A 23,294-nucleotide genomic window follows, 5' to 3' on the forward strand; every position below is an offset into this window, starting at 1 on the left:
ATGTTTGGACTTTGCACCGAATTTGACACCTAGAAGCCGAAGTAGTTCGGACTAGACGGTACATGCCATTGCGAGCCTTTAGATTTGCTCATTTTGGCAACATTCTGAATCTGTGAGTCGAAGTATTCTCATCTCAGAAAAGCGACTGCCGCGACCGGGACCTAGAACAATAGTCGATAGTAGATACAACTCGCACTAATTAGAACAGACGGATATGTCAAAGATTGTAAGATAGCATTCGAGTACATTACTAAATGAGAAGCGAACTAAACCCCAATGGCGCTACAGACATGGAGAGTCACAAAGCAGCGAGGCGGCGAGACGAAGCACTTGCGGGACTGGTCTTTGGCGGGTTCCGTTGTGTGTGTGTGGCTCTTCCTCCCCTTCACTCTCTTTTTCCTTCTCCACAAGTCCTCTCTAATAGCTTCGTCTTCGAATTCCCTCCTTTGCAGTGATACTTTTCCTTCTATTTCTCCCCCTTCTCATACTCTCTGATTTTTGCCATCAAGCCAGTTGTTGGGGTTTGACCTTGGCTGCAGCAAATCCAGCCAGCTTCCGACTCGTGTCGAAACCACGCCAGCACTTGCCGTACGTAACTAACACCGTCGTCACTGCACTGCTGCGCAAATGGGCGCATATCGCTTGGGTAAGTTCTTTTCATCGAATAAGGTATCTTTTGTGCCCTTTGAGGTTATGTCAAGTTCTGGTCTTTTGCACACTCGTCATACCCCGCACCGCGATGAGGAGTACGCAGTAGGAGAAAAAGGACTTGCTATCAGCCAGCCGGGTTGCATCATTCTTGTTGGCCCATGCTATCCAACCACCATCACCATGCCAGCCGACAACTGCCCAGTCCTCCGAATCTTTTGCTCTCATCATACGCTTTTGCTTCATGCTATCTTCCTTTTTGCCCTTGTTTCAGCCTTTGTCATGTCATGACTCTTCCCCCGCACGATTACACACCTTGAATCACATAACCTAACACCCCACATTCAGACGAAGCCAGCACCGGCCGTGCCGGCTGCCAGAACAAAGAATGCAAAGACGCCAAAGTCAAGATCGCCAAGGGCGAGCTCCGTCATGGCAGCTGGGTCGACACTGGCGGCTTTCAAAGCTATAGATGGCGTCATTGGTGAGTTGTGATCCCGTCCCAGTTGGTGTTATGCGGCGCGAATTGCGTTCTTGTCTTGTTGCGTTCTCCGCGTGGAAGTGGGCTTGTAGAGAGAAAAGGACTTTCGTGACTAACCCTTTCCGCTTTTTTTTCTTTTACGTCCATCAGGGGCTGTGTCACTCCGGTGGTCATTGAGAACCTAAAGGAAGCTATTGAGGAGCTGAGTGGTGGGGATGCGACGGACTACTCGGCGCTGGATGGATTTGATGAGCTCTCGGAGGAGAATCAGGAGAAGGTTCGTCGGGCATTGGAGCAGGGTCATGTGGATGATGCGGATTGGAGGGGTGTGAGTATTGCTTCTTCTTCCTTATTTGGATTTCCTCTCTTGTTGTTTCGACTGGGGGCTGGGGGTGCTATGAAATGGGCCGTGTGTGTCTGTGTGCGGAAAACCTAACTTTTTATTGTGGACAGGATGTCGAGTTCAATCGCCCTGGTCAGAGAGGGTTCCGCAAGAAGGCTCCCAAGGAAACTGCAGCCAAGGTGAGATTTTCTGAGTATCCCTGAGTTTGTGGCCCGAGCTGAGATATTGATGCTGACGTGTATAAGGCTAAGGATGAAGAGGAGGACGAGGAGGACGAAGAGCAGGAGCCTACTCCCAAGAGCAAAAAGCGCAGTCGTGCCCAGCCCAAGAAAGAGCCCAAAGCCGAGGCGGAAGCTGACGGCGACGGTGAGCAGCTAGAAGAAGCTCCCAAGGCTAAGCGGTCGAAAAAGAGCACTCAGTCCAAGCCTGTCTCCGATGACGAGGAAGCGGCCAAGCCGAAGACTTCCAAGCGCAGCCGTCAAGCAACGTCCAAGGCCGCTGCCGAGGCGCCTGCTGCCACTAAGAAGAGCGCTGCAAAGAAACCGACCAAGGCCGCTGCTGCCGATGATGGGGAGAAGCCCAAGCGTGGCCGGAAGAAGGCTGCCTGATTGTGGTGCCCTGCATCCATGACGAGCTGCTGCTTCTGTCAAGCGTCTTTGACCTTGTGCACAGTGTCTTCTGCCAATAGTATGCTTTACATTGTCATGGTAGTTCGGGAGCGATTTCCTGTTATCGTTTGTATGTATGGGGGCTTTATGTATTTGCATGCTTGCAGGTATGTTCTTATGGTATGGCGTGGGGGAGGTAGGTGTACTTGAGGACGAACGTCTAAGATGAGGGCGAGAATTTCGAGGCTATCATGGATATGCATTCATTGGTATCCTAGGTTGTACACATAACGTAATGAGCATTTCACACCTTCTAGCCTAGACTGCCAAGCTGGCTTGTATCATGCAAGTCAACTACCCGGTAGTAGTACCTACTGACAATCATGGCCACTAATCAAGCACGAATGATTGATCGATCAGCCGCTCACCATCACATGATCCCCACCACCACCACCTCACTTTACGATCTTCTTCCCTGATCTTCTTCTCTCTTCTTTCTTCCCTTTCTCCTTCACGCTCCCCCGAGTCGAACGTTCCGCTATCGGTTCTCTACTCAACTGTAGAAGACCGTACGCGCAAGCTAGACCCCACAAGACCTGGTACCAGTCCCTTTCGCGCTCTCTTCTTCGCAGGACCACCTCCCGTGAAGGCTGCTAGCTGCGAAAGGAATGCCTGTGCAAGTGCTTGTGTGATCCAGCTTCCGAGACTCGCTCCTCTTGTTCATGCGACCCTCTGTGCATGACCCAGCGGCGGTAGCGTCATTCCTGTCCTTTCCTGCATTGTGATCCACTCCACTCATTTGTTTGTTCCTGGAGTGTCTAAGCGTCTTTCTTCTTCTCTTCTTCTTCTTCTTCTTCTTCTTCTTCTTCTTCTTCTGACACTCATCTTCTGCACTAATATCTTCATGTCTATCGTCTCATTCCTGGTCCAGTGGATGGATCCGGGTGGTAGAAGCACGATGGCCCGTAGGGCCGGTAGGAATCGCTCTTCGTCTTTGCTGGTGAAGAACCGCGGGGTTCAGAAGTCTGCTCGATCGTCTGTGGCGAGAAAAATGGGTGGGAAGGCGAAGGCGAAGGCGATGCATGGGGTGCAGGTGGAGAGAGAGAGAAAGGAGGAGGCAGAGAAGGCGGAGGGGATGGAAGGGCCGCCGCTTTCAAGGTAGATGGTCTCTTTTTTGCCTCTATGCCGCTACTTTGCTTGATGAGTTGGGATCGTTTCTTTGATGTGTTTTTCTTGGGGGTGGCTTCGTAGTTGCAGTGGACGTGCGGGGGACTCATCTCGATGCTGTGTCTGGATTGGACGGGTGTGCTATTGTTCATTAGCATCTCCTTGCTTGTCCTCCTTGCGTCGCTGCGTCTCCGCCCGTGCAAGCTAATCTGATTCCCGAGTGTATAGTCCTCTCGTGAGCCCTGTTGTCAGCTTAATTGTCGGTCCCGACCATCGTCTCTTTGTTGCCCACGAAGATGTACTCGCCCGGGCTACTTTCTTTGATGCTGTACTTGAGGATCAGTTGATCGAGAACAACTTGAACAAAGTGGTGGCTCTACCAGACGAGTATGCACTTCCTTTCTCTGCGAAGCGCCTTGCAACCACCGGCGCTTTCCCGTGACAAACTGCTGATAGCGCGCAGGGACCCAGAAATCGTCTCCTGCATCCTCGAGTTCCTTTACAAGGGCGACTACTACCCGCGCCTCCTACGCAGGGAAGGTCCTGAATCTCCTGGGTGGTACCTCGAGGAGGAGGGCGAGAAGAACACCGACGGACTGCATTCGATTCCAGAGGAAAACACTCCAGCCCCAACTTGTCACCACAGCACGTATGCTAGTGATGATCCCCTGGCTCCCGGCCCCAACACTTCCCCCACTGCAACCTTCTACCACCATCGCGCGGGGCTCATCCTCCGCGACACGGCCATCTACTGCGCCGCCGAGCACTACGGGCTTCCCGAGGGCCTCAAGCGTCTGGCCTTGCGCAAGCAGGGTCTGAGGGTTGGGGTCCCTGTAGATGTGATCCTGCGCTCCGCGCGCTTCACCTACGAGCATACGCCCGAGTCGGAGGACCGGCTGCGCGCGCGGTATCTGGCGATGATCATCCGGTCGCGGGCGGTGTTCAAGGCCAGCGGGACCATGCAGTTGGAGATGGAGCGGGGCCATCCGTTCTTTTTTGATTTGTTTGTCGCTATGTGTAATCATGTGGATGATTTGGAGGAGAGGGTGAAGTTGGCTGAGGTGAGTTTTGCATAGCCGGCTTTCAAGAAGTTGTAGATCGGGTGTGCTGATGGTTAGGATTATTCGGTAATTAAGCCCGGGGTGACTGCGGGTTGATAGGCTTGTCACGCGGGTTCTACTGGCTTTACAGTTCTTCAATTCATCTACTGAGTTGCACGCGCGGCTTGATCGCAGGAAAACACATGCACAAACATGTTCCAGCGAAAAGAAAAATCCAGAAAACAAATGCAGGGATCCTGCTGATATGAGATCCTATATTTGTCTTCTCCTGAGGTTTGGCTGGTGAACTTTCAGCATTGCACTATAAGCATATCTATCTCCCCGATTAATCGTTCTATAAGATTGATTTGAGAGAGCTGACTCGTGAGCTTGAGATTATGTTTCTAATTCTATCCTCACAGCGACCTGTTCTGTTCTGCTTTTGTGATGCGTGTTTTCTCACTATTATGTCGTTCGGATATAAACAGACTGTGATGTGAGCTTTTGAAGGGATACTAACCAATATGTGTGTGTGACAATTTTGGTCCATCTCTTGAGTGAATGGGTTACGTTCAGATGATTCTGGCTTGATGCTCAAATTGCTACATTAGCAGACGGTGGAAATAGGGGAATAAAGCTTGAATCCATGCCTAAACACCCTTATTGCCTTCTACAATTCCGTCTCGGAGCATAAAAGAGGACTACCCCAGATCTACCGGAAGGTCCAAGCGAAGGTCGGAGCACTAACCACTAACGGCGCCGCCAACCACCGAGCTACGTTCTTATCATCGGCATCAGATATGATGTGATTTGCTCCTTGACTTGCAACTTATCTCCAGGGTCGATGTGCATGAGACACCTATAAATTCTCCAATGGGTCCTTTGGCTCTTCCACAACGCTGCCATCCCAGAGCATGGCAAGATGCGTGCTCCAACCCTACATCCAGAGACAGCCGGTCCTCCTGTTTCTGTCCACATCCAGATCGACCCTTTGCCTTCGATGGACGACACCAACGGCACTAGCACCAGCATGCAGGATGCATCCATCTTGATTGTCGGAGCAGGTACCTGGGGTGCTTCGACGGCGCTTCACCTGGCGCGACGGGGATACACCAACGTCACTGTGCTCGATGCGTATCCTCAGCCCTCAGCGATATCCGCTGGCAACGACGTGAACAAGATTGTCTCGTTCAGTGAGTCTTCCTGCTTGCGTTGTCCGTAGAACCTGTCCAGTTTGATTTGACCGTACCCAAAATAACGACTACCTAATCCCTGCCTATCCGCTTTCACCCTACCCGCACCCCAATAACATCCACCCAGTGCCACCCCCCGCAGACGACGACCCAGACTACGCCAACCGGACCTTCTTCGCGGCGCTCAGCCACGGCTTCCGCCACGACCCCGTCTTCCAGCCCCATTTCCACGAGACCGGCGCCATCACCTCGGCCGTCTCGCCCGAGGCGCTCAAACACATTCACCGCCGCGACCGGCCTGGCGACGCGGTGATCGAGCTGAACACCCCGGACGACTTTCGACAAGCCTTTCCCTCAGGAGTCCTCACTGGACCACTGCAGGGGTGGAAGGGGTACTGGAAGCAGCGCGGGGCGGGATGGGTGCACGCGCGCCACGCACTGCTAGCCGCCATCACGGAAGCGCAGCGCCTGGGGGTGCGGTTCATCGGCGGCGATCCGGAGGGCAAAGTCGTGCGCCTCCTCTTCTCCCCTCCCTCCTCAGCGACGACCCCCTCGGCCCCTCCCGACGTCATCGGCGTGGAAACCGCCGATGGAACCCACCACCACGCCGACCGCGTCATCCTGGCCGCGGGCGCCAACGCGGACCACTTCCTCGACTTCAAGAACCAGCTCCGGCCCACGGCCTGGACCCTCGCGCACATCCGACTGACCGCCGCCGAAGCAGCGCAATATCGCAACCTCCCCGTACTGTTTAATGCAGACCAGGGGTTCTTCATGGAGCCGGACGCAGACCGGCACGAGCTGAAGATCTGCGACGAGCATCCGGGGTATTGTAACTGGGTGCGTGATCCGGTGAGCGGGGAGCGGCGGAGCGTTCCCTTCGCGCGCCACCAGATTCCGGTGGAGGCGGAGGAACGCATCCGCGGCCTGCTGCGCGCGACGATGCCGCAGCTGGCGGAGCGGCCGCTGGCGTTTGCACGGATCTGCTGGTGCGCGGATACGGTGGATCGCAATTTCTTGATCGATGTGCATCCTGAGTATAAGTCGTTGGTGCTGGCGGTGGGGGCTTCGGGGAGGGGGTTCGCGCATATCCCGTCGATTGGGGGGTTCGTGGTGGATCGCATGGAGGGGCGGTTGGAGGGGAGGCTGGCGGAGGTGGTGCGGTGGAGGGCGGAGGCGGCGGTGGGTAGGGATTGGGAGGATACACTAGGGCGGTTTGGGGGGGAGTATAGGGTGATGGATTTTGGGGAGGTCCAGGGGTGGACGAATATCGGGGAGATTTAATGGGAAACTGAAAGGAAGGGATCCGGAGGGGGGAGGGGGGGGGGGTCTTCCCAGGGTATGCTTTTACATCTACTAGAATATACTAGGGTGGGATGTATCCAGGAGGCTGGCAAGAAAAGGGGGTCCGGAGGCTTTTCCCCCAAGGTAAATTATATCCGCCACAATTGATCCTATCAATTGTCCATTCTGTGTACTACACGCAGTACTTAAGAGTGTACCGAGTACTGCGTAGTGCATGAGCAGGGACGGGGAACGCGGACTGGTCCGTGCAGTATAAACCCCAGAAGCACAGACCACATCTGCGCACAGATCATGCATCGTGGCGGTGCTTACTGTGGCGGTGGCGTGGCACGTGCAGGGTTCTTCCCCCTCCCCTGCATTCTTGCATGTGACGCGGTCCTCGAAGCAGGTGATATCATCACCACGCCCCCCATGCCCAGTACTCTTCATCCCCAGATTCCTGAGTGGCGCGTTTAGCAAGACATTTTGCCTCGCAAAAATTCTCCTCACATACAGTATTCTGTCCTACTTAAGAACAACCCGAAAGACATTTGGATTTTGAAAGTCTCCCGTCATCTAAACACATAAGTGGGGAAACTTGTTACCCACTCAGCATCCGTGGTCCGTTTTGTTAACGGCTCTCTTCTCCGCATCTACTTGCCATTTGTGTTGCGCATCAAATTTTCTTCTTCCACAGATATCAGGAGGAATCTCTTGTCTCTTGACGTAGCATCAAAATAGAGAACGGGGTATGTGAGAAGCACCAATATGCAGCAGTTCAAGACCTGGAGGCGGGCCTCCTTCCGACAACAACAACAACAGCCACAACAGCCACAACCCCATGACCCAGTCCTGACCGCCGAGGATGAGAACTTTCTACGAGAAATCATGGAAGACTCCGCAGGCGACCAATCTACCTCGCGATCGGTCGGATCGGATCCCCAACTCTCGCCTGTTTCGCCACTGGAGACAGGAGTTCAGCCACCCCCGTCGCAATCGCCGGTGTCGCCGGTGGAGGAATATGGGAGAGAGCTGGGAGAGGAGGAACGGAAAGCTAGGGAGTCTACAACGGACCGGAAGAAGAGTACTGCTAGTGCTGCTGCCCCAGAGACACCCAAGCCTGAAGTTTCTACTTCGCCGCCACCGGCGAAGAAGGGTCCGTGGAATTGGCTGCGCAGACGAAGTACGGTTTTGAAAAAGGTTCATAAATCCACATCAGGGGTGGTGTGGATCAGGTGAAGGCTGACTCTGCATGTCCTCTTAGGAAAACGGAACCGTAAAGGCGTCCCCCCAGGACGACAACAACAAGCTCAGCGAGGCCCAGCAGCCCCCCACCGAGACAGACAAAGACGAGGCCGAGCAGGAAAAGGAAGACATGACAGAGATTCTGGAGAGGCTGAACCTGGCAGCGGAGAACAACCGCGTATTCTCGATGAGCAACGAAACGCGCGAGCTGTTGCGCAAGTTCACCCTGATCTTCAAGGATCTCGTCAACGGCGTGCCCACCGCCTACCACGACCTCGAGATGCTGCTCACCAACGGGAACAAGCAGCTACAGAGCACCTATTCCCAGCTGCCCGGTTTCGTCCAGAAACTGATCCAGAAGCTCCCCGAGAAGTGGACCGAGACTCTGGCACCGGAGGTCCTTGCGGCGGCCACCGCCAAGGCCAGCCAGAGCGGCCTTAGTGTTGAGAACGTGGGCAAGGCGGCCGCGGCTGCCAACAAGATGGGGATCAAGGTGCCGAGCTTGAAGGAGCTGGTAGGCAAGCCGGCCGCGCTGGTCGGGATGTTGCGCTCGATCGTGGCGTTCCTCCGCGCCCGGTTCCCGGCTGTCCTGGGGCTCAATGTGCTATGGTCGTTGGCTCTGACCAGTAAGCTGCCTGCCTGCCTTTTGCATTCTGTACTCTATGTAAAACAAACAGCAAGCTGACAAATCCGCAGTACTTCTGTTTGTCCTTTGGTATTGTCACAAGCGCGGCCGTGAGGTTCGTCTGGAGAATGAGCGTTTGGTGACGGAAGAAGAAATTGGCAAGTTGAACGACGAGAACTCTGCGGAGCACGAGCAAATTCGCACCACGGAGACATTGACCACTACGGCGCCGCAAGGAGCATCTGTCGCGGAGCTCCGGCAAGGGATTGAGGAGGCACAGCATGCGCGTCTTACAGCAGCAGCAGCCAGCCCCCCCGTGTCAGATGACGGTCCGCAGAAGAATCAGGAGAATGAGACTCCCGATGAGTCGGCAAAACCTAAAAGGGCCAAGTCCCGACTATCGATTTGGACCCGGTCCGAGCAGAAACCAACCACGCCGAAGATAGAACCATATCCTGGGACCTGATATGGCCATGCGTCTTCTGTATCAAGAGAGAATGCGGGTACTAGTGAGGGGGGAGGAAGTGGGGAGATCTGCTTGAATATGCGTTCGATACCATCACGTCTTTTGATTATGTTGGAGTTTCGTTTCATGGTTATCATGTCGATTGCTGGCCACCTGGCCTTTTCTTTGCTTTGTCCATTGGGTCGTTTGGGTCCCGAAAAAGATGGAATGATCCGCGGTTGCGCAACGGAGCGGGCGAAGGCTCCGAGTCGAGCGGGCGACTTGTCTCCGGGTGGCAATTCTGGTTTTGCGAGAGCCACGAGAACTACGAACTACGAACAATGCCCAAGGGTTTCCACCAGTTGCAGCTCTGCCCCTGATAGATGGTCATCTGTCGACATTTTGAAGTATTACTACGTTTGTTTCAACCTCAATTTCAACTCCACTCTTATTTCTTTCGTTACATGAGAGATATGATGGTAGCACATAACTTTAATGATTCTCCATGAAGAGAGACGGGTCTATAAGGCAGTCCTAAGACGGAACAAACCAACCCTCGCTCAGTCATTGACACTGATTGGGATTGAGATTGAAATTGAGATTGGGATTGCGGGGTGCAGACAGTCCCGTTCCCGTTTCAGTCCAATTGCCATGCAGCAAAGGACAAAAAAAGGTCGTCCGCATTGGCCAATGGGGCTCTGTGGTTTGGTGGCGGTGGCCGATCGCTTAGTACTACGTTAATACGTGGTAGTCACTGCTCTCTCCACTATTGATTCTGAAAGCGGGTGACTTTGGGAGGGTCCCGACTAGGTGGTATTACCGGTATGGTAATGTTATTTACTGTTTGTCGGTTTATACTCGCAAAATCAGAAACAAGGGGCATGGAATGAGGATGGAAGGATCTGATGTATGTTGAGTACTTTGGCTGGGACTGCTCGTTTGGAGGGACTTGGGGTTCGAGGGGTGCTCTGCAGGTTTGACAACTTACTTACTCCTCCATACTGACTGACTCTCGATCTATTCTGGTCCATGTGGCCTCTAGGGGTGGAGACTGCCTGATCTGTTCAAATCATGGGCCAACCGCCCGAGTTTGCCCCTTCTCCGGAGTACAGTACTTTGGCATCCATTGCTTCAGAAGAGTGAGCAAGCGAGAGCGAGAGAGAGAGAGAGATCCAGTAGTAATTGACGAAGGAATCTTCGAGTTCAATCACTATCCCACTTACCTACCACCTACTACCACTGAGCCAGCTGTCCATCCCATCCATCATCCCCTTACCGCTCCTTTCTAACCAATCACATGTACATGCACCATGCGCGATGCATGTAAGTATGCCACAGGGCCCAGGCTGCCCATGCCTAAGGAGATTTGTTTTTTTTTTTACGTCCCTCTGTTCGTCATACCACATGATCTGAAGGGAATCTGTTCTTACTACCGCATCTTGCTGTGGGTTGAGGTGGTGGTGGTGATGATGATGACTACGTAAATTGCCACCGCAGTGGAGCGCGGAGCGAGAGATGTTTATATCCAGTCATCCATACCCGGAAGGGTTAGGATCTGGGATTTCCAGTCCGCAGTGATCTTCTTTCATTTACGAGTATCGTGGAGGATTGGTCGAATTGGGGGGAATGGGGATGGGGCTTTGGTCATACGGTTTATTCATTATGAGGTATAGCAACTGCTGGGAGGTTGAGGTGTGGTTTGATCCATGTCTTTCCCTGGCGGCGCAGGTGGAGATTGTCACGATGGGGGAAATATCCTGTGGTAGGTATACAGAGACTTGCAGCGTCTCCAGATCTAGAAATCTGCATGAATGTACTCTGGATAACGCGGTAGTCGACCACCTGAAAGACCACTATGGGAGGACTCAAGCTACAAGAACAAGTACAAGTACAATGAGGAGTATGTTAGTACTCCGTAAACACTGACCTCAGCTTTTTTTTAGGCCTACTCAGTTACCCCGACAGGGACAACAAGACCACCCACCAGTTGTTTTGAAGGATTCGAATTGCAGGGGCAGCAAGGCGGCACCTTTCCCCTTCCAGCCCACACTAACCCCAGAGTAGTCTAGACTAGCCGTTCAGTCTGAGGCTCGGCCAATCTCTGAGATGGAGGCCAGTGTCCATCTGGCATCCAGGTTGGAAGTACGGTTTGAATGCTTCTCGACTGGCGGCAATCTCGTGTAGACGTGAAGGGATGGTTTCATGGTCTTTTGTGATGAGTCGATCGGATATCCCACCTGCTTGAGCTGGGGACGGAGTAAGGCGGGGTTGAGAAGGGAAAAAGGGGGGAGTGTGTCACTGTGCATGAAGAGGTTGATAGAGAGGAAGCACGGTCCAACATGTTGTCCGTTTCTGAAGTCATCCTTACAGTATAACTGAACTTTAATAACTGACTCGTGGAAATGGCTTGAGGTTCATGCCAGGATGTCGGAATTTTATCCCATTTCCCTGGGGGTTGTCTGCTACATCCCGAGCAAAGACGATCGCAAGAGATCTGCATTCCTGCCTGGATCCAATCGACTGTCTCGACTCGACAAGGGTTGGTGCATGGTTGTTTCGGTGTATTTGACTACTGGTGGTAGTTACTACTCGTAGGGAGTTAACTCCGTACCATGGCATTTTCAAAAGACAATAGTTATCCCACTCGATAGGTGCAACAAACAAAGTGACTGTCAACAAATCATGAGCAATCAGTTGTTGTATGAGTCATTGTTCTTCTCCTGTCTCCTGGTGACTCCCTCCGCAAGCTCATTATTAGTATTCTGGAACCCGGTTCGACCGGGAGAGAGGGGAGCGGGCCAAGTCATCAGGTTGACACAACCATTCAATAGTCATAGAACTAATCTAGATGGCACCTGAATCAAGAAAAAGCACCACTGATTTAGCATTTCCTGGACACTAGCAACCCCTGGTCGTCTCACGCCCTCGAGCACGACGACCGTTCAATCGACTGCCGGTCACCATCTGCAGTTTCAGGTACCCAACAGACAATAATCCATCACATGCTCCGATGCTATCATCTCTCTATCTCACTTTCGGACTGACTGTCCATCGACTCGGCGAAGTCTTGTTTCCTGCTGAGTTCCAACCTCTTCCTGTCATCCCACGTTCGGTGACTGTGAGACAAGGATGTTGCCTCTTTCATGCCTGAGGTCTCAGGCCCCGTCGCATTGGACCGTTTTTAACTCTCCGCTGGCTTCATTTCGAGTTGATGGGAGACCCGCTTGCTTAGTCGACGACCAGCCAGCAATGCAAGCTACTATTGGAGTGGGGGAGGAGTGAATGCAGGCAAAATTCAGTTGAAAAAAAAAAAAAGAGAAGAAAAAAAAAACAATAGCAGAGACTAGAATGAAACAGGAAAAGAAAAAAGATGCGGTGAACACCTGTCCGCCAATGGCCATGCATGCTTTAGTGGCTCCTAACCAATGACAAGCTGAACAACTGCGACCAGCCGGTCAATACCCCACCGTGACTGGAAAATTTGGTCCGCCTCAGCCTGTCCGAGGCTGTTCTGGTTCTGTAATCCGCTACTTACCGTATCACCCCGTACCGCCGCCTCGGCGGATTGAAGAGCATCAGAGTTGAAATCGAGTCCCCCCAGTGAATGCGGACTCGACGGGGTACTACTATCTACTAGTAATAGTGTATGCCGTTGCCTGTACTGCCCGTAAGCCCGGCCGCTCTTTTCCCTCTCCTCCCCTACACCCCCCCCTCCCCCTTCACCAAACATCCCCCCCCCAATTAGTACTTCCACCCCTCATCCTGCTTCTTCTTCTTCTTCTTCTTCCCTTCTTTCCTCCCTCTGCCCATCTGCAGATTCTTTCCACTTCTACCAGCCCACCACCACCCCACCAAACCCCTCCATTTTAACCCTTTCTTCTTTACTATACTATCCAGATATCGTCAAGTGTACCGCGCCAGGATGGCCTTCGTTGAGCTGTAAATTTCTCCGCTGGGAAGCACGGCTGCCTCTTCCATGCTTCCCAGTCCTAGCAGCTCCGACTATCTCTCATCGAACTTGACGACTATCTGTTCCTCTTTCGACGCACCATTCCAATTCCCAGCGTCGGAATTGCCTATCACTACACTCATACGAGAAGCACTTTTGACGTTCCCCTTCTGGACGCTGAGGTGCTTTGGCGAATTCGAAAAGTCTTTGCTGTTATCGTTGCTTATCCTCCTCCCTTCCGTTCCCCGGATCCCTACCATCTCTTTTTCACCTTTGCTCGGACGAAGTAACGACTATCACCTTCTTCCTATCGTACGCCTGCACCACTTGACGGTCGAGACCCGCCTCATCCATCACGACAATCCCGGCCCTGATTCCGCCTTCGAAGAGTCTGACGCAATTGATTCATTCCCCGCGGATAGCAAACTTTGACGATCCATCAGCCTACCAAGGTCAACACTCGCTCGTGCCAAGTTCAAAACAGGGCGTGATACATCCTCAACCTACCAACTCACTGTCATATCCTTTCCGGACCACACCACCTCAATGCCTCCCTCCACCCATTCGCCCAAGCGGCCTTCCCAGACTGCCGCAAAGGCTGTCCAGCGCAATCCCAGCCGTCGTCCCTCCACTCACTCCCTCGAACACACCCTGACGGGTCGCTCCCCTCGCACCTCGAACAAAGGCGTCGCTCTTGGTTCTTTGGGCATGGATCGGAAACGCAGGGCATCCATCATGTCAGTGTCCAGTGTCTCGTCTGTGTCGTCCATCGGGGAGCTCACCGACGAAGAGGAGGAGGATGATTCGGATGATGATGATGCCGACGACGAAGAAGAACAGCCGGCTGTTCGCGGCCCGTCTTATAATCGTCGCGATCGGTCTCATAAGACGGGCATGAAGTCTGCCAAGCGGACCAAGAAGATGAAATTCGAAGATGACGACGGCTATGATGCCCAGCGAAGCAGTGATGAGGAGGAATACGATGACGATGACGATGACGATGACGATGACGATTCGGACGAGGAGAACTCGGACGACATCTATGCTGCTGTTGACTATATCAGTGACGGAGAAGACGAGGAGGACAAAGACGTTGAAAAACTCGAAGAATTGTTGATCGTAGAATCCGAGGATGAGCATGCCGTTGAGTCCATCTTGACCACCACCTCCGCGACAGACGCCAGTGACTGGGCCGGCCCCAATGTCTTTGACGATCACATGCTCCTCTCGGCTGCCTCCTTCTTCGACGAGGAACAGCTCTATAGCGCCATGGAGACATTTGGCGATGAAATGGCCAGCGAGACTGCCGTCGAAACACCCATGCCCCGCCGGGTGCACTTCGAAGAAGATTCTGATTCGTCCACCGACAGTGATTCTCACACTGAAGACGAGATCCCGAGTGATTTCCTCCAGCAGGACAGCCTTGATCCCCAGCTGCGTCGCATGATCGAGAGCGACACAGAGAATTATCCGCGCCAGCGCCGCCAGTCGGAAGAGATGTTCGCAGACTCTGACTATGGACATTCAAATATCTATCACGTGGAGTCCGATGCTGTTTCCGAGGTGTCGGAGTCGAGCGGCTACGAGAGTATGCAGAATGCTTGGGATCTTCCAAAACGACGTTTGCTGACACTTCTGAAGCCGATGATGGCGAAACCACAGATGAAGACCTTCCCCCTCCCGCAACTATCACCCACCCCAGATCTATACTCCGTCGCGATTCATCCGCTTCTGTTGCACCCCCGGCTGAAGAAAAGCCCGAGCCTGTGAGTCGGCGCCGCGGGCCCATTATGGGTACCTTCGTCGCGGACCCTCATAAACCGGTGGCGCTTGTTGATTGCACCGGCAAGCACCTGGTCATCATCCCCGCCTATGCCTCGTCGCGGCATGACTGGCTGGAATCTGCTACCAATAGCGTTTGTGGTACGGCTCATAACAGTCCCCGTGCCACCACCATGCACCTCATTGATGAAAGCGACACCGATGCCCTGGCATCTCCCGGTCACCTCGATATGAGCCCGATGCTAGCATCCAGTGCCAACCTGATGATGACGGCGCTTGGCAATGACATCGCTCCAGGTGGCCAGGTGATGGGACCTCCCGAGGCTTTTTACCCGTCTCGTGACTTTGCCATCGACAGTTCCTTTGAAGACGACGATGAGGACGACCCAGAGTCAGCTCTGAACGTTGAGGACTTTATCGACTTTGGCCACGGGTCATCTGAGGACGAGATGGACAAGGTGTTTGAGGAAGAAACACTCATGTCCCCCATGGCAATTCAGTCCAAGCATGCTGGCAGCGGCACGCCCACCCCGAGCCGGGCCGGTGAGACCCACCAGGCCAGCAGCGCAGAGCGGTTCTTGAATCACCTGGATCGAGGCATTGTAACGGCATTCCGCCGCAATCACAACCGGTATCAAGCCCTGCTGCGCCTACCCCAGCATCGTGAGTTCATGCCGGCCAATTCACCGTCTCGCCCTGCCAGTGTGTTTAGACATGCACGTAATGCAGACCAGCGAGCCTCGACGCGTAAACGCAAACCCAATGGGTATAACGGCGGGGAGGCCGTCCGACGAAAATTGATGGATGCCCACCGCCGCAGTCAGCTTCCCTTTTAAGGACTGTGACTGTGGAAAACCTTCTATGACCTTTGTTGTACAGATCTTAGGTCGGCCGCTTTAAAGTGGTAGCCCTTGCTGAACTGAAAACCACTAAACGATACGAATAATTGTACATGGATACAAAAAGTGTTGATATTTACAAGAGAGACTCATTTGACAAAAGCTTTCTTTGACAAAAGCCTAGAAAGGTACGCGAAGTGCATATTCTGCCCGAAACAGTCGATCCCCTCCCATGGTCTAGAACGGGTGCTTACCCCATGACCCCAAGCTCGCCTTGATGATGACTTTTCACGGAGTTCTGAAACGGATATACCTTGTTGCGGCGAATTAAGTGAAATCTCATATTATCTTCTGCTATGCGTTTCAATTTCTCTTTATGATGTGTGATGTTCCGGCGTTTTTCCATATCCCAGCCAACTATCCAATGAAATTTATCAGGATCACTTATTGATTCTCTCTATTGGCAAGAACGGAGTATTACTCATTACCACACTATGCTGTTACGCTCGATGGGGTCGACTTCTCGATTGCTCCGACGGTGCCTACCCGACTGCGTGTCTCGGACTGTTTAGCAGCGGGGAATACAGAGGGATACTACCCTCTGCAAGCCGCAACTAGGTTGGTCGGAGGTATTGCAGCTGGATCGAGTAGCAGGCCCCGATCATCGTGCGACGTATCCGGCGCATGTTGTGGAATGCTTGAGTCTGGTAGGTTGTAGGGTATATATATTGGAGACAAGCCCGGCAGAGACATGACGAATCCGCTTCCCAATTTCCCCGCACATCCAACAAGGGAGGCTGTATCCTCCGACAAAGCGCAGCAATGACCGCATCCACTAGGACTCTCGGTGGATGCGCTCCTCGACAAGGTGTAGGACGGCTGGCTGTCGGGCCGCGATGGGTTGTTTTGTTTTTTGTGTTTCTGAGTACAGTGTGTCTCACATGTTTATTAGAGAGTTGGATGGCGAGGTAGTACGTCCCTAGTATCTGAGACAGTGTCATCAGCATTGTCTTCTCCTAGACTTGATCATCTGTTTTCATTGTCAGTTGTTGTAAGCTAGCTTCTTCATCTATTCAAATGAAGGCGCTAAGCCGCAGCGATCGGCATGTGTTCGTTCGGCGGTTATGTCTCGACACTGAGATTCGATTTCCACCAATGAGCAGGTATGTGGGGGAGGGTATATAAGTCTCAAATAGTGGTGAAAGCCGTATACTGTTTCTGATTGGAGTTGGGGGGGTGAAGAGAATAGGCGCCCAGGTGCAGGGGCACGTTTGCAGCGAAGCGCCCGTTTGCTGCAGGGTGAGCTTATAGCGGGGTGGTTCTGCAGGATGGTGGTTTGGTTACAGATGAGCAAATTGGGCTTTTTCTTTCTCTTGCTGAATTGTGGGTGGTTGGAAGCTGAGGTTTGTTGATGTGGTGGTGTGGTGTGACGTTGGTTGCAGTACGGAGTAGTTACGCTGTCGACCTGTCGACCGCCCCTCGACGACTTCCATCCTCCATTGCCTCTGCTTCCTTCTCTCTCTCAATGCTTGACATTTCGCATTCGCGAATATTTGGCAGGAACATGATGCTCCAGGAATGCAGTGAAACCCATGGGCATTGTCTTCTCAAACATGACTAATATGAAGAGGGCAGCAGTCGTTGCCTACTGCAAGACTGCTCTCCGCCATCCTCCTCTTTGATTGTTCAAGACAATGACCTCACCCTCCACCAGGACCTGCGCCTTCGCTGGAGATCAGCTTCGGTAACGGCCTCTGCTCGACCGTGATTGGCGATGCCGGTGACTGACTTCGCGCCTCCCCTCGCACTATTCCAATCCTCGTCAGGGTCCTTCAGTATGTTCCTGCGCTAGCGGAACAGTCGGCGCCTCCACATCGGATTGGCTCTTTGTGTCACCAACTGCCTGACTCTGTACAGACACAGAATAAAAATATTAGCCAACCACGCTTGTTTGCAAGACTTCCCGGACAGTGAATGAATGGGCTTTTTGTTGGGTGGGGGGTGGGGGAAGGTCTTGTCCAGGCACCTTTTGTTGCTTTTTATGGGTTTACCCCCCTGTTGCAGCATCCTGGTGTTATAGATTTAAGTGATTTAAGTGATCCAACGCCCTCTTTGAGGGGGTGGGTCGCTGCTTTCTTTCTATTTTCTTCGCCCTCTATAATAGTGTTGCTATTTAGTCCCTCCCATTGTTGTGGGTGTTCATTGCTCGTGGCTGGACATCGAGACATTCGTTACAACTGACTCCTACTAACACTCGTTCAACCTCGTTCATTGCTCTCGCGAGTCACTCTCTGTCGCCTCGACATCATCTTCTTTCTTGTCCTTACTGTCCCCGTCATATGACACCTTGAAAAGTCAAGTCCATAATCAGTTCTCGCTGTTCCTACGTCGCAGCATAATACTCTACATTCGCTAAATCGCTTCCCGCATCTCATTACCATGAGGGTCAAAGCCTCTGTCTCTCTGCTGTCTCTCGTCGCATTGTCACGGGCCTCAAGCCTGGTAAGTCTCTCTGCTTCGGTTTCCTCCAATATCGGCTGATATTCGTAGTGGTGGGACACCGATGAGAGCTTCAGTAGCCCCGACAACACCGAGACCACCTGTTTTACGAAGCAGCAAGCAGGGTTCGACTGGTCCGACCTGGCTGTCGGTACCTCTCCGACCTATGAAGGGTTCGAGTTCTCCGGCTTCTCCGTGAGCAACAACTTCAGCACTGCTTCCAGCGTAAGCACATCTTCGACGAGTATGAGAACTGCTGGCTAACTGGGTCAGGCCAAATCCATCGTTGGCAAGCTCACCAAGGACACCTCTTCGGCTCCCAAGATCTCTGCATCAAAGGACAAAGACTTCTCCGTCAGTGACCTTCAACTGGCCTCTTCTCGCGACACGGGCATCCGCATCGTTTATGGCATGGCCGACGGCACTAAGTGCAACGATTTTGTTTCTGCCTCTGTCAATGGAACCCTTGTCACTAATGACCAGTGTGGCGGTGCCATCTCGATCAGCTTTCAATTGGCCGAGGATGCCCAAGTTGACGCCAGCTTGTTGAGCGTGTACAAAATTGGATTCGACTGCTCTTCTGGTAAGACGTCAACCAATGCTCCCGGAGCTGCGTCGTCGCTGCAGGCAAGAGCCCACTCCGTGCAGCTCATTCGTAAGGACCACCGGACTACTCCTGCAGCTGCTGTGACCCCTGCCCCGGAGGCGCCTGACAACAAGCTAACGACCTCGACATTCTATATCACGAGTGAAATTGTGATCACTAGCTGTGGCCCATCGGTGACTGATTGTCCGGCAGACTCCACCACAGTGGTCACATCAACGATTCCTGTCTCGACTGCTGTTCATTCTGTCACTGAGACCTCTGCAGCTGAGTCTTCGACGGAGAGCGTCCCTGACGTTCCAGATCTCACCTCCACCAGCAGCGTGGACTCTAGCGTCGTTGTCCCTACCGATACGTCTTCCAGTGAGACTGTCCCGACCGATACATCTTCCGGCAAGACTACGCCAGGTGCCACATCGTCTAGCAGCGCGGTCCGCAGCTTCACATCCTCTGACGAGATCGTCCCAAGTGCCACGTCTAGCAGCACAACTAGTCTCACATCTTCTATCAGCGTGCCGTCGGGAAGCTCCCCTGTGGAATTGCCTTCTTCTCACTTGATCCATACGCACAGTACCACCAGCGGACCTCTACCTGTCATCACGCCGGGGCCTAGCCCCTCTGCTCCAGCTGTGGACAGGGTCACCGTTATTACCTGGGTCACTGTGACAAGCTGCCCGGTCACCTCCACGGGAACGGTGAGCGGCCAGTTAACTACTTCGGTGGGCACTACGCTTTCCACTGTGACCATGACCTCAACGTCGACTATCTGTACTAGATGCATTACTCCAACCAGTGTACCCTCAGGCGTGGCACCTATTTCTTCAGGCCCTGTCTCGTCAGCTCCTGTCAACACGCCTGGACCTAGTGCTCCTGCTTCAAGCGTTGATGAGACCACAGTGATTACCTGGGTGACAGTGACAAGCTGCCCGGTCACTTCCACCGGAACCGTAAGCGGCAAGCTGACCACTTCAGTGGGCACTACGCTGTCTACCGTGACCATGACCTCAACCTCTACCATCTGCACCAAATGCATTGCTCCAACCAGTGTCCCCTCAGGCGTGGCACCCATTTCTTCAGGCCCTGTCTCGTCAGCTCCTGTCAACACGCCTGGACCTAGTGCTCCTGCTTCAAGTGTTGATGAGACCACAGTGATTACCTGGGTGACAGTGACAAGCTGCCCGGTCACTTCTACCGGAACCGTAAGCGGCAAGCTGACCACTTCAGTGGGCACTACGCTGTCTACCGTGACTATGACCTCAACCTCTACCATCTGCACCAAATGCATCGCCCCAAGTACCACTGTCCCATCAGGTGTGGCACCCATTTCCTCGGGTGCTATCTCATCCGCTCCTGCCAACACCCCAGGTCCAAGCGCGCCCATTTCGAGTGTGGATAAAACAACAGTGGTGACCTATGTTACGCTAACTACGTGCCCAGTGACAGCCACAGTTTCCGAGGGTGGCTCTGTGAGCACTTCGGTGGGCACCACGGTTTCGACCGTCACGCTGACGTCTACTTCGACGATTTGTACGAGGTGTATTGCTCCCACCTCGGTCTCGTCGTCGACTCCTACCGTGACGCCGACTTCGCTTCTCACTTCGGTTGCCACGTCGCTCACGCTGCCTCTTCCATCTTCCGTGGCTCCGGTCTCATCGGGGCCTGCATCGTCTGGTCCCTCGCCGTCTGGTCCTATCTCATCCGCACCCGTTCCAACAGGACCCGCTCCAACAGGTTCTGTTCCTATTACCAGCGTGGATAAGACTACTGTTGTCACATACACCACAGTGACTACTTGTCCGGTGACATCGACCGTTTCTGAAGGGGGTTCCGTGTCAACTTCAGTAGGAACCACTGTTTCTACTGTCACGCTCACTTCAACCTCGACTATCTGTACCAGATGTGTCGCGACAACCCTTCCCTCGGGTGTTGCGCCTGTCACTTCAGGACCGATCTCAACGGGTTCCGCTCCATCAGGGCCCGTTCCATCAGGCTCTGTCCCTGTTACTAGCGTGGACAAGACTACTGTGGTCACTTACGTCACTGTCACCACCTGTCCTGTGACTTCAACAGTCTCAGAAGGTGGATCCGTAAGCACATCTGTAGGCACTACCGTCTCGACGGTCACGCTCACCTCAGTCTCAACCATCTGTACCAGATGTGTTGCGACCACACTTCCTTCCTCTGTGGCTCCTGTCACATCCGGTCCAGTTGAAGCGACCACTTCAAGTGTGGACAAGACTACGCTTGTCACAGTCACGTCAGTGTCCATTAGCCCGGTGACTACGACAATCTCCGCTGGCGGAACTGTCTCTACCTCAGTGGGATCCACGGAGTCGACTGTCACTATCACATCGGTGTCAACTATCTGTACTAAGTGTATCGCACCTACCACAGCTCCCTCCGGTGTGGCCCCTGTCACCTCGGGCCCCGTTTCGTCGGCTCTCTCAAGTGCTGATAGCACTACAGTCGTTACAATTACCTCAGTTTCTACTAGCCCTGTGACGACTACTATCTCAGCAGGCGGGAGTGTGTCCACGTCAGTGGGCTCTAGTGAGTCGACCGTGTATATCACGTCCACCTCAACAATTTGCACCCGATGCATTGCCCCCACGCCAGTACCGTCGGATGTTTCGCCTATTTCCTCTGAGGTGCGGAGCACGACAACGGTGGTCACTTGGGAGACTTTGACTACTTGCCCGGTCACGACGGTAATCACGTCAAGTGGAGTTCCTGTCACATCGGTCACAAGTACTATCTCAACGGTGACTCTGACCTCGGTTTCAACCATCGTAACATCTGTTGCAGTTAGTGTGCCCTCTGTCCCGACCACTGTCATTCCAGGCGGCCCTTCGGCATCAACAATCGTTGTTTCTGGTGTTTTCTCGACTCAGACAACTGTCGTCCCTGGTACCCCCTCGGTGCCAACAGCCGGTGTTCCTACTGTGATTGTGACTACATCGCCTGGTGCTCCTTCCGGTCCTACAGGTCCCTCAGGCGTCTTGCCTGTTTCTTCTCAATCCGACAGCACAACAGCAGCTGCTCCCACCGTGACAACGGTCATAGCGTCTGGTGGTTCCGCTGGTCCCACTGGAGTCTCTCCGGTATCCTCCGAGCTCGAGAGCACGACTACACTCGTTACATGGGAAACCTTGACCACATGTCCAGTAACCACGGTCGTCACCTCAGGCGGTGTCCCTGTTACTTCAGTTACCAGCACAATTTCGACTGTTGTTCTGACCTCTGTCTCGACGATTTGTCCCAGATGCTCGGCCGCTCCAACCGCTGTCGCTCCTGTAACATCTGTTGAGAGCGTCACCACCGTTGTGACATGGCAGACTGTGACGACATGCCCCGTAACGACGGTAGTCACCTCCGCGGGACAGCCAATTACCTCGATCTCCAGCACTGTGTCCACAATCACGATGGTTGCAACATCAACCATCGCAAAGACGATTGTTATCCCAACAGGCGTTGCTCCTGTCACTGGCGTATCCTCGCCGGTGCCATCTGCCGCTTGTCCTAGCGTGGTCCCTAAGTGTATCAACACCTGGTTCGAGCTGGTGCCGAAGTGCACCTCCAACACGGATACAAGCTGCTACTGCCCCGCGGCGAAATTCACCAAGAAGGTGATCGAGTGCGTCCAAGCATGGGGTTCGTCCGCATCAGAAGTTCAAGCTGGTCTCTCATGCTTCACCGGCATCTGTGCGGCCTATGTCCCCCAAAATCCTGGCATCGTCACCAATATTCCGTCCAGCATCACCCTAGGCCCAACCCCTGTCCCCAGTGCCGTTGCTCCTATCAGTGGCCAAGCCTCTCACTCAGGCAACACTGCTAAGCTGACCAGCGGACCCGCTGTTGCGCCGTCTGTTCCCTGCACCACAATCACCTACTCTACCTGGACGGTGACCGTGCCGCAGGTCGTCTTTACGACTGCGACAGCCAGCTCGCAGACAAGTATCGGCCTGGTCCCAGGGGTAAGCTCGACTCGGCTGCCGAACCCCTGGCTCCTGTCCTCATCAGCCTGGGCGTCGCGCTCGGGCAGCCCGACACCAACTCCGACCCCATCGCCGAGCTACACGCCCTTGTGGTCGAACACCGGCGTGACGCTGGGTGTATCCTGGACGTGGTGGCTAGCAGTTGCTGTTGCTACAGTCTTAGGATTGTGGTGAGATAGTTCGGTGGTCTTGTTTTTTCAGAATTTCTCTTAGTTTGAGGTGCGCAGCGTTTGCCGGAATTCTCTTGTCTGTTCGCTTCAATGGTCTTTCGTCAAGTGCCCTTTTCGGTTTGAAAGGGAGACAGGTCTTCAAGAACGATTGAATGTAATTTAGTTCTCTTTTAGGTTCCATCATAATACATAGGTCGATATGACTTCTTCTCCAAGGGGCCATGAAAAGAATTAATGCGAATTAATGCAGACGGCATATCTATAGCAATCATTTCTAACCGGATACCCATGAGTAGATAAGTAAGATATCCCCTTTTCCTACTTCCTCACGAGCCACAGTCATAGACGTGACTGCACTCCCAACTCAGATGCAATAC

General features: G+C 53.4%; 7 protein-coding genes across 7 annotated transcripts; 6 read left to right on the forward strand and 1 right to left on the reverse strand.

Moving 5' to 3' along the window:
• The first annotated feature begins 394 nt into the window (after positions 1-394).
• On the forward strand, positions 395-2,390 carry BP01DRAFT_359446 (uncharacterized protein). The gene is made up of 5 exons (XM_025575686.1): positions 395-646; positions 997-1,132; positions 1,280-1,457; positions 1,583-1,651; positions 1,718-2,390. Exons 1-5 carry the CDS (start codon positions 628-630, stop codon positions 2,078-2,080), a joined length of 765 nt encoding a protein of 254 aa, XP_025428337.1. The 5' UTR covers positions 395-627; the 3' UTR covers positions 2,081-2,390.
• Positions 2,391-2,862: 472 nt separating this feature from the next.
• On the reverse strand, positions 2,863-3,583 carry BP01DRAFT_134526 (uncharacterized protein). Its single transcript, XM_025570503.1, has one exon. It carries the CDS (start codon positions 3,403-3,405, stop codon positions 2,989-2,991), a length of 417 nt encoding a protein of 138 aa, XP_025428338.1. The 5' UTR covers positions 3,406-3,583; the 3' UTR covers positions 2,863-2,988.
• BP01DRAFT_303317 (uncharacterized protein) lies at positions 3,486-4,323 on the forward strand (the record flags this gene model as incomplete). The annotated part of the gene is made up of 3 exons (XM_025572112.1): positions 3,486-3,634; positions 3,711-3,803; positions 3,894-4,323. Coding segments are annotated over 3 exons (672 nt in total), but the record flags the coding sequence as incomplete, so codon positions are not given.
• A 994-nt stretch (positions 4,324-5,317) lies between these two features.
• BP01DRAFT_303507 (NAD(P)/FAD-dependent oxidoreductase) lies at positions 5,318-6,764 on the forward strand (the record flags this gene model as incomplete). Its single annotated transcript, XM_025572123.1, has 2 exons — positions 5,318-5,498; positions 5,623-6,764. The coding sequence occupies 2 exons, from the start codon at positions 5,318-5,320 to the stop codon at positions 6,762-6,764; spliced, it is 1,323 nt and encodes a 440-aa protein (XP_025428340.1).
• A 609-nt stretch (positions 6,765-7,373) lies between these two features.
• On the forward strand, positions 7,374-9,337 carry BP01DRAFT_134587 (uncharacterized protein). Its single transcript, XM_025570504.1, has 3 exons — positions 7,374-7,964; positions 8,029-8,635; positions 8,706-9,337. Exons 1-3 carry the CDS (start codon positions 7,533-7,535, stop codon positions 9,098-9,100), a joined length of 1,434 nt encoding a protein of 477 aa, XP_025428341.1. The 5' UTR covers positions 7,374-7,532; the 3' UTR covers positions 9,101-9,337.
• Positions 9,338-13,338: 4,001 nt separating this feature from the next.
• Positions 13,339-15,815, forward strand: BP01DRAFT_134674 (uncharacterized protein). The gene is made up of 2 exons (XM_025570505.1): positions 13,339-14,616; positions 14,670-15,815. Exons 1-2 carry the CDS (start codon positions 13,575-13,577, stop codon positions 15,644-15,646), a joined length of 2,019 nt encoding a protein of 672 aa, XP_025428342.1. The 5' UTR covers positions 13,339-13,574; the 3' UTR covers positions 15,647-15,815.
• Positions 15,816-18,088: 2,273 nt separating this feature from the next.
• BP01DRAFT_385470 (extracellular serine-threonine rich protein) lies at positions 18,089-22,921 on the forward strand (the record flags this gene model as incomplete). Its single annotated transcript, XM_025577598.1, has 3 exons — positions 18,089-18,151; positions 18,200-18,373; positions 18,422-22,921. The coding sequence occupies 3 exons, from the start codon at positions 18,089-18,091 to the stop codon at positions 22,919-22,921; spliced, it is 4,737 nt and encodes a 1,578-aa protein (XP_025428343.1).
• Between the last annotated feature and the right edge of the window lie 373 nt (positions 22,922-23,294).

This window comes from Aspergillus saccharolyticus (genome assembly GCF_003184585.1).
Source record: "Aspergillus saccharolyticus JOP 1030-1 unplaced genomic scaffold BP01scaffold_35, whole genome shotgun sequence".
In the NCBI taxonomy this organism is placed as follows: domain Eukaryota; kingdom Fungi; phylum Ascomycota; class Eurotiomycetes; order Eurotiales; family Aspergillaceae; genus Aspergillus; species Aspergillus saccharolyticus.

Excerpts from the sequence above, each read along its gene's own strand:
- BP01DRAFT_359446 (XM_025575686.1), top strand. Across the intron at positions 1,133-1,279 it reads AGCTATAGATGGCGTCATTG|GGGCTGTGTCACTCCGGTGG; the intron begins GTGAGTTGTGAT and ends TACGTCCATCAG. Across the intron at positions 1,458-1,582 it reads ATGATGCGGATTGGAGGGGT|GATGTCGAGTTCAATCGCCC; the intron begins GTGAGTATTGCT and ends TATTGTGGACAG.
- BP01DRAFT_134526 (XM_025570503.1), bottom strand. The coding sequence starts at position 3,405 with ATGCTAATGAACAATAGCACACCCGTCCAATCCAGACACAGCATCGAG.
- BP01DRAFT_134587 (XM_025570504.1), top strand. The coding sequence starts at position 7,533 with ATGCAGCAGTTCAAGACCTGGAGGCGGGCCTCCTTCCGACAACAACAA. Across the intron at positions 7,965-8,028 it reads GAAGTACGGTTTTGAAAAAG|GAAAACGGAACCGTAAAGGC; the intron begins GTTCATAAATCC and ends ATGTCCTCTTAG. Across the intron at positions 8,636-8,705 it reads ATGGTCGTTGGCTCTGACCA|TACTTCTGTTTGTCCTTTGG; the intron begins GTAAGCTGCCTG and ends ACAAATCCGCAG.
- BP01DRAFT_134674 (XM_025570505.1), top strand. The coding sequence starts at position 13,575 with ATGCCTCCCTCCACCCATTCGCCCAAGCGGCCTTCCCAGACTGCCGCA. Across the intron at positions 14,617-14,669 it reads GGAGTCGAGCGGCTACGAGA|CCGATGATGGCGAAACCACA; the intron begins GTATGCAGAATG and ends ACACTTCTGAAG.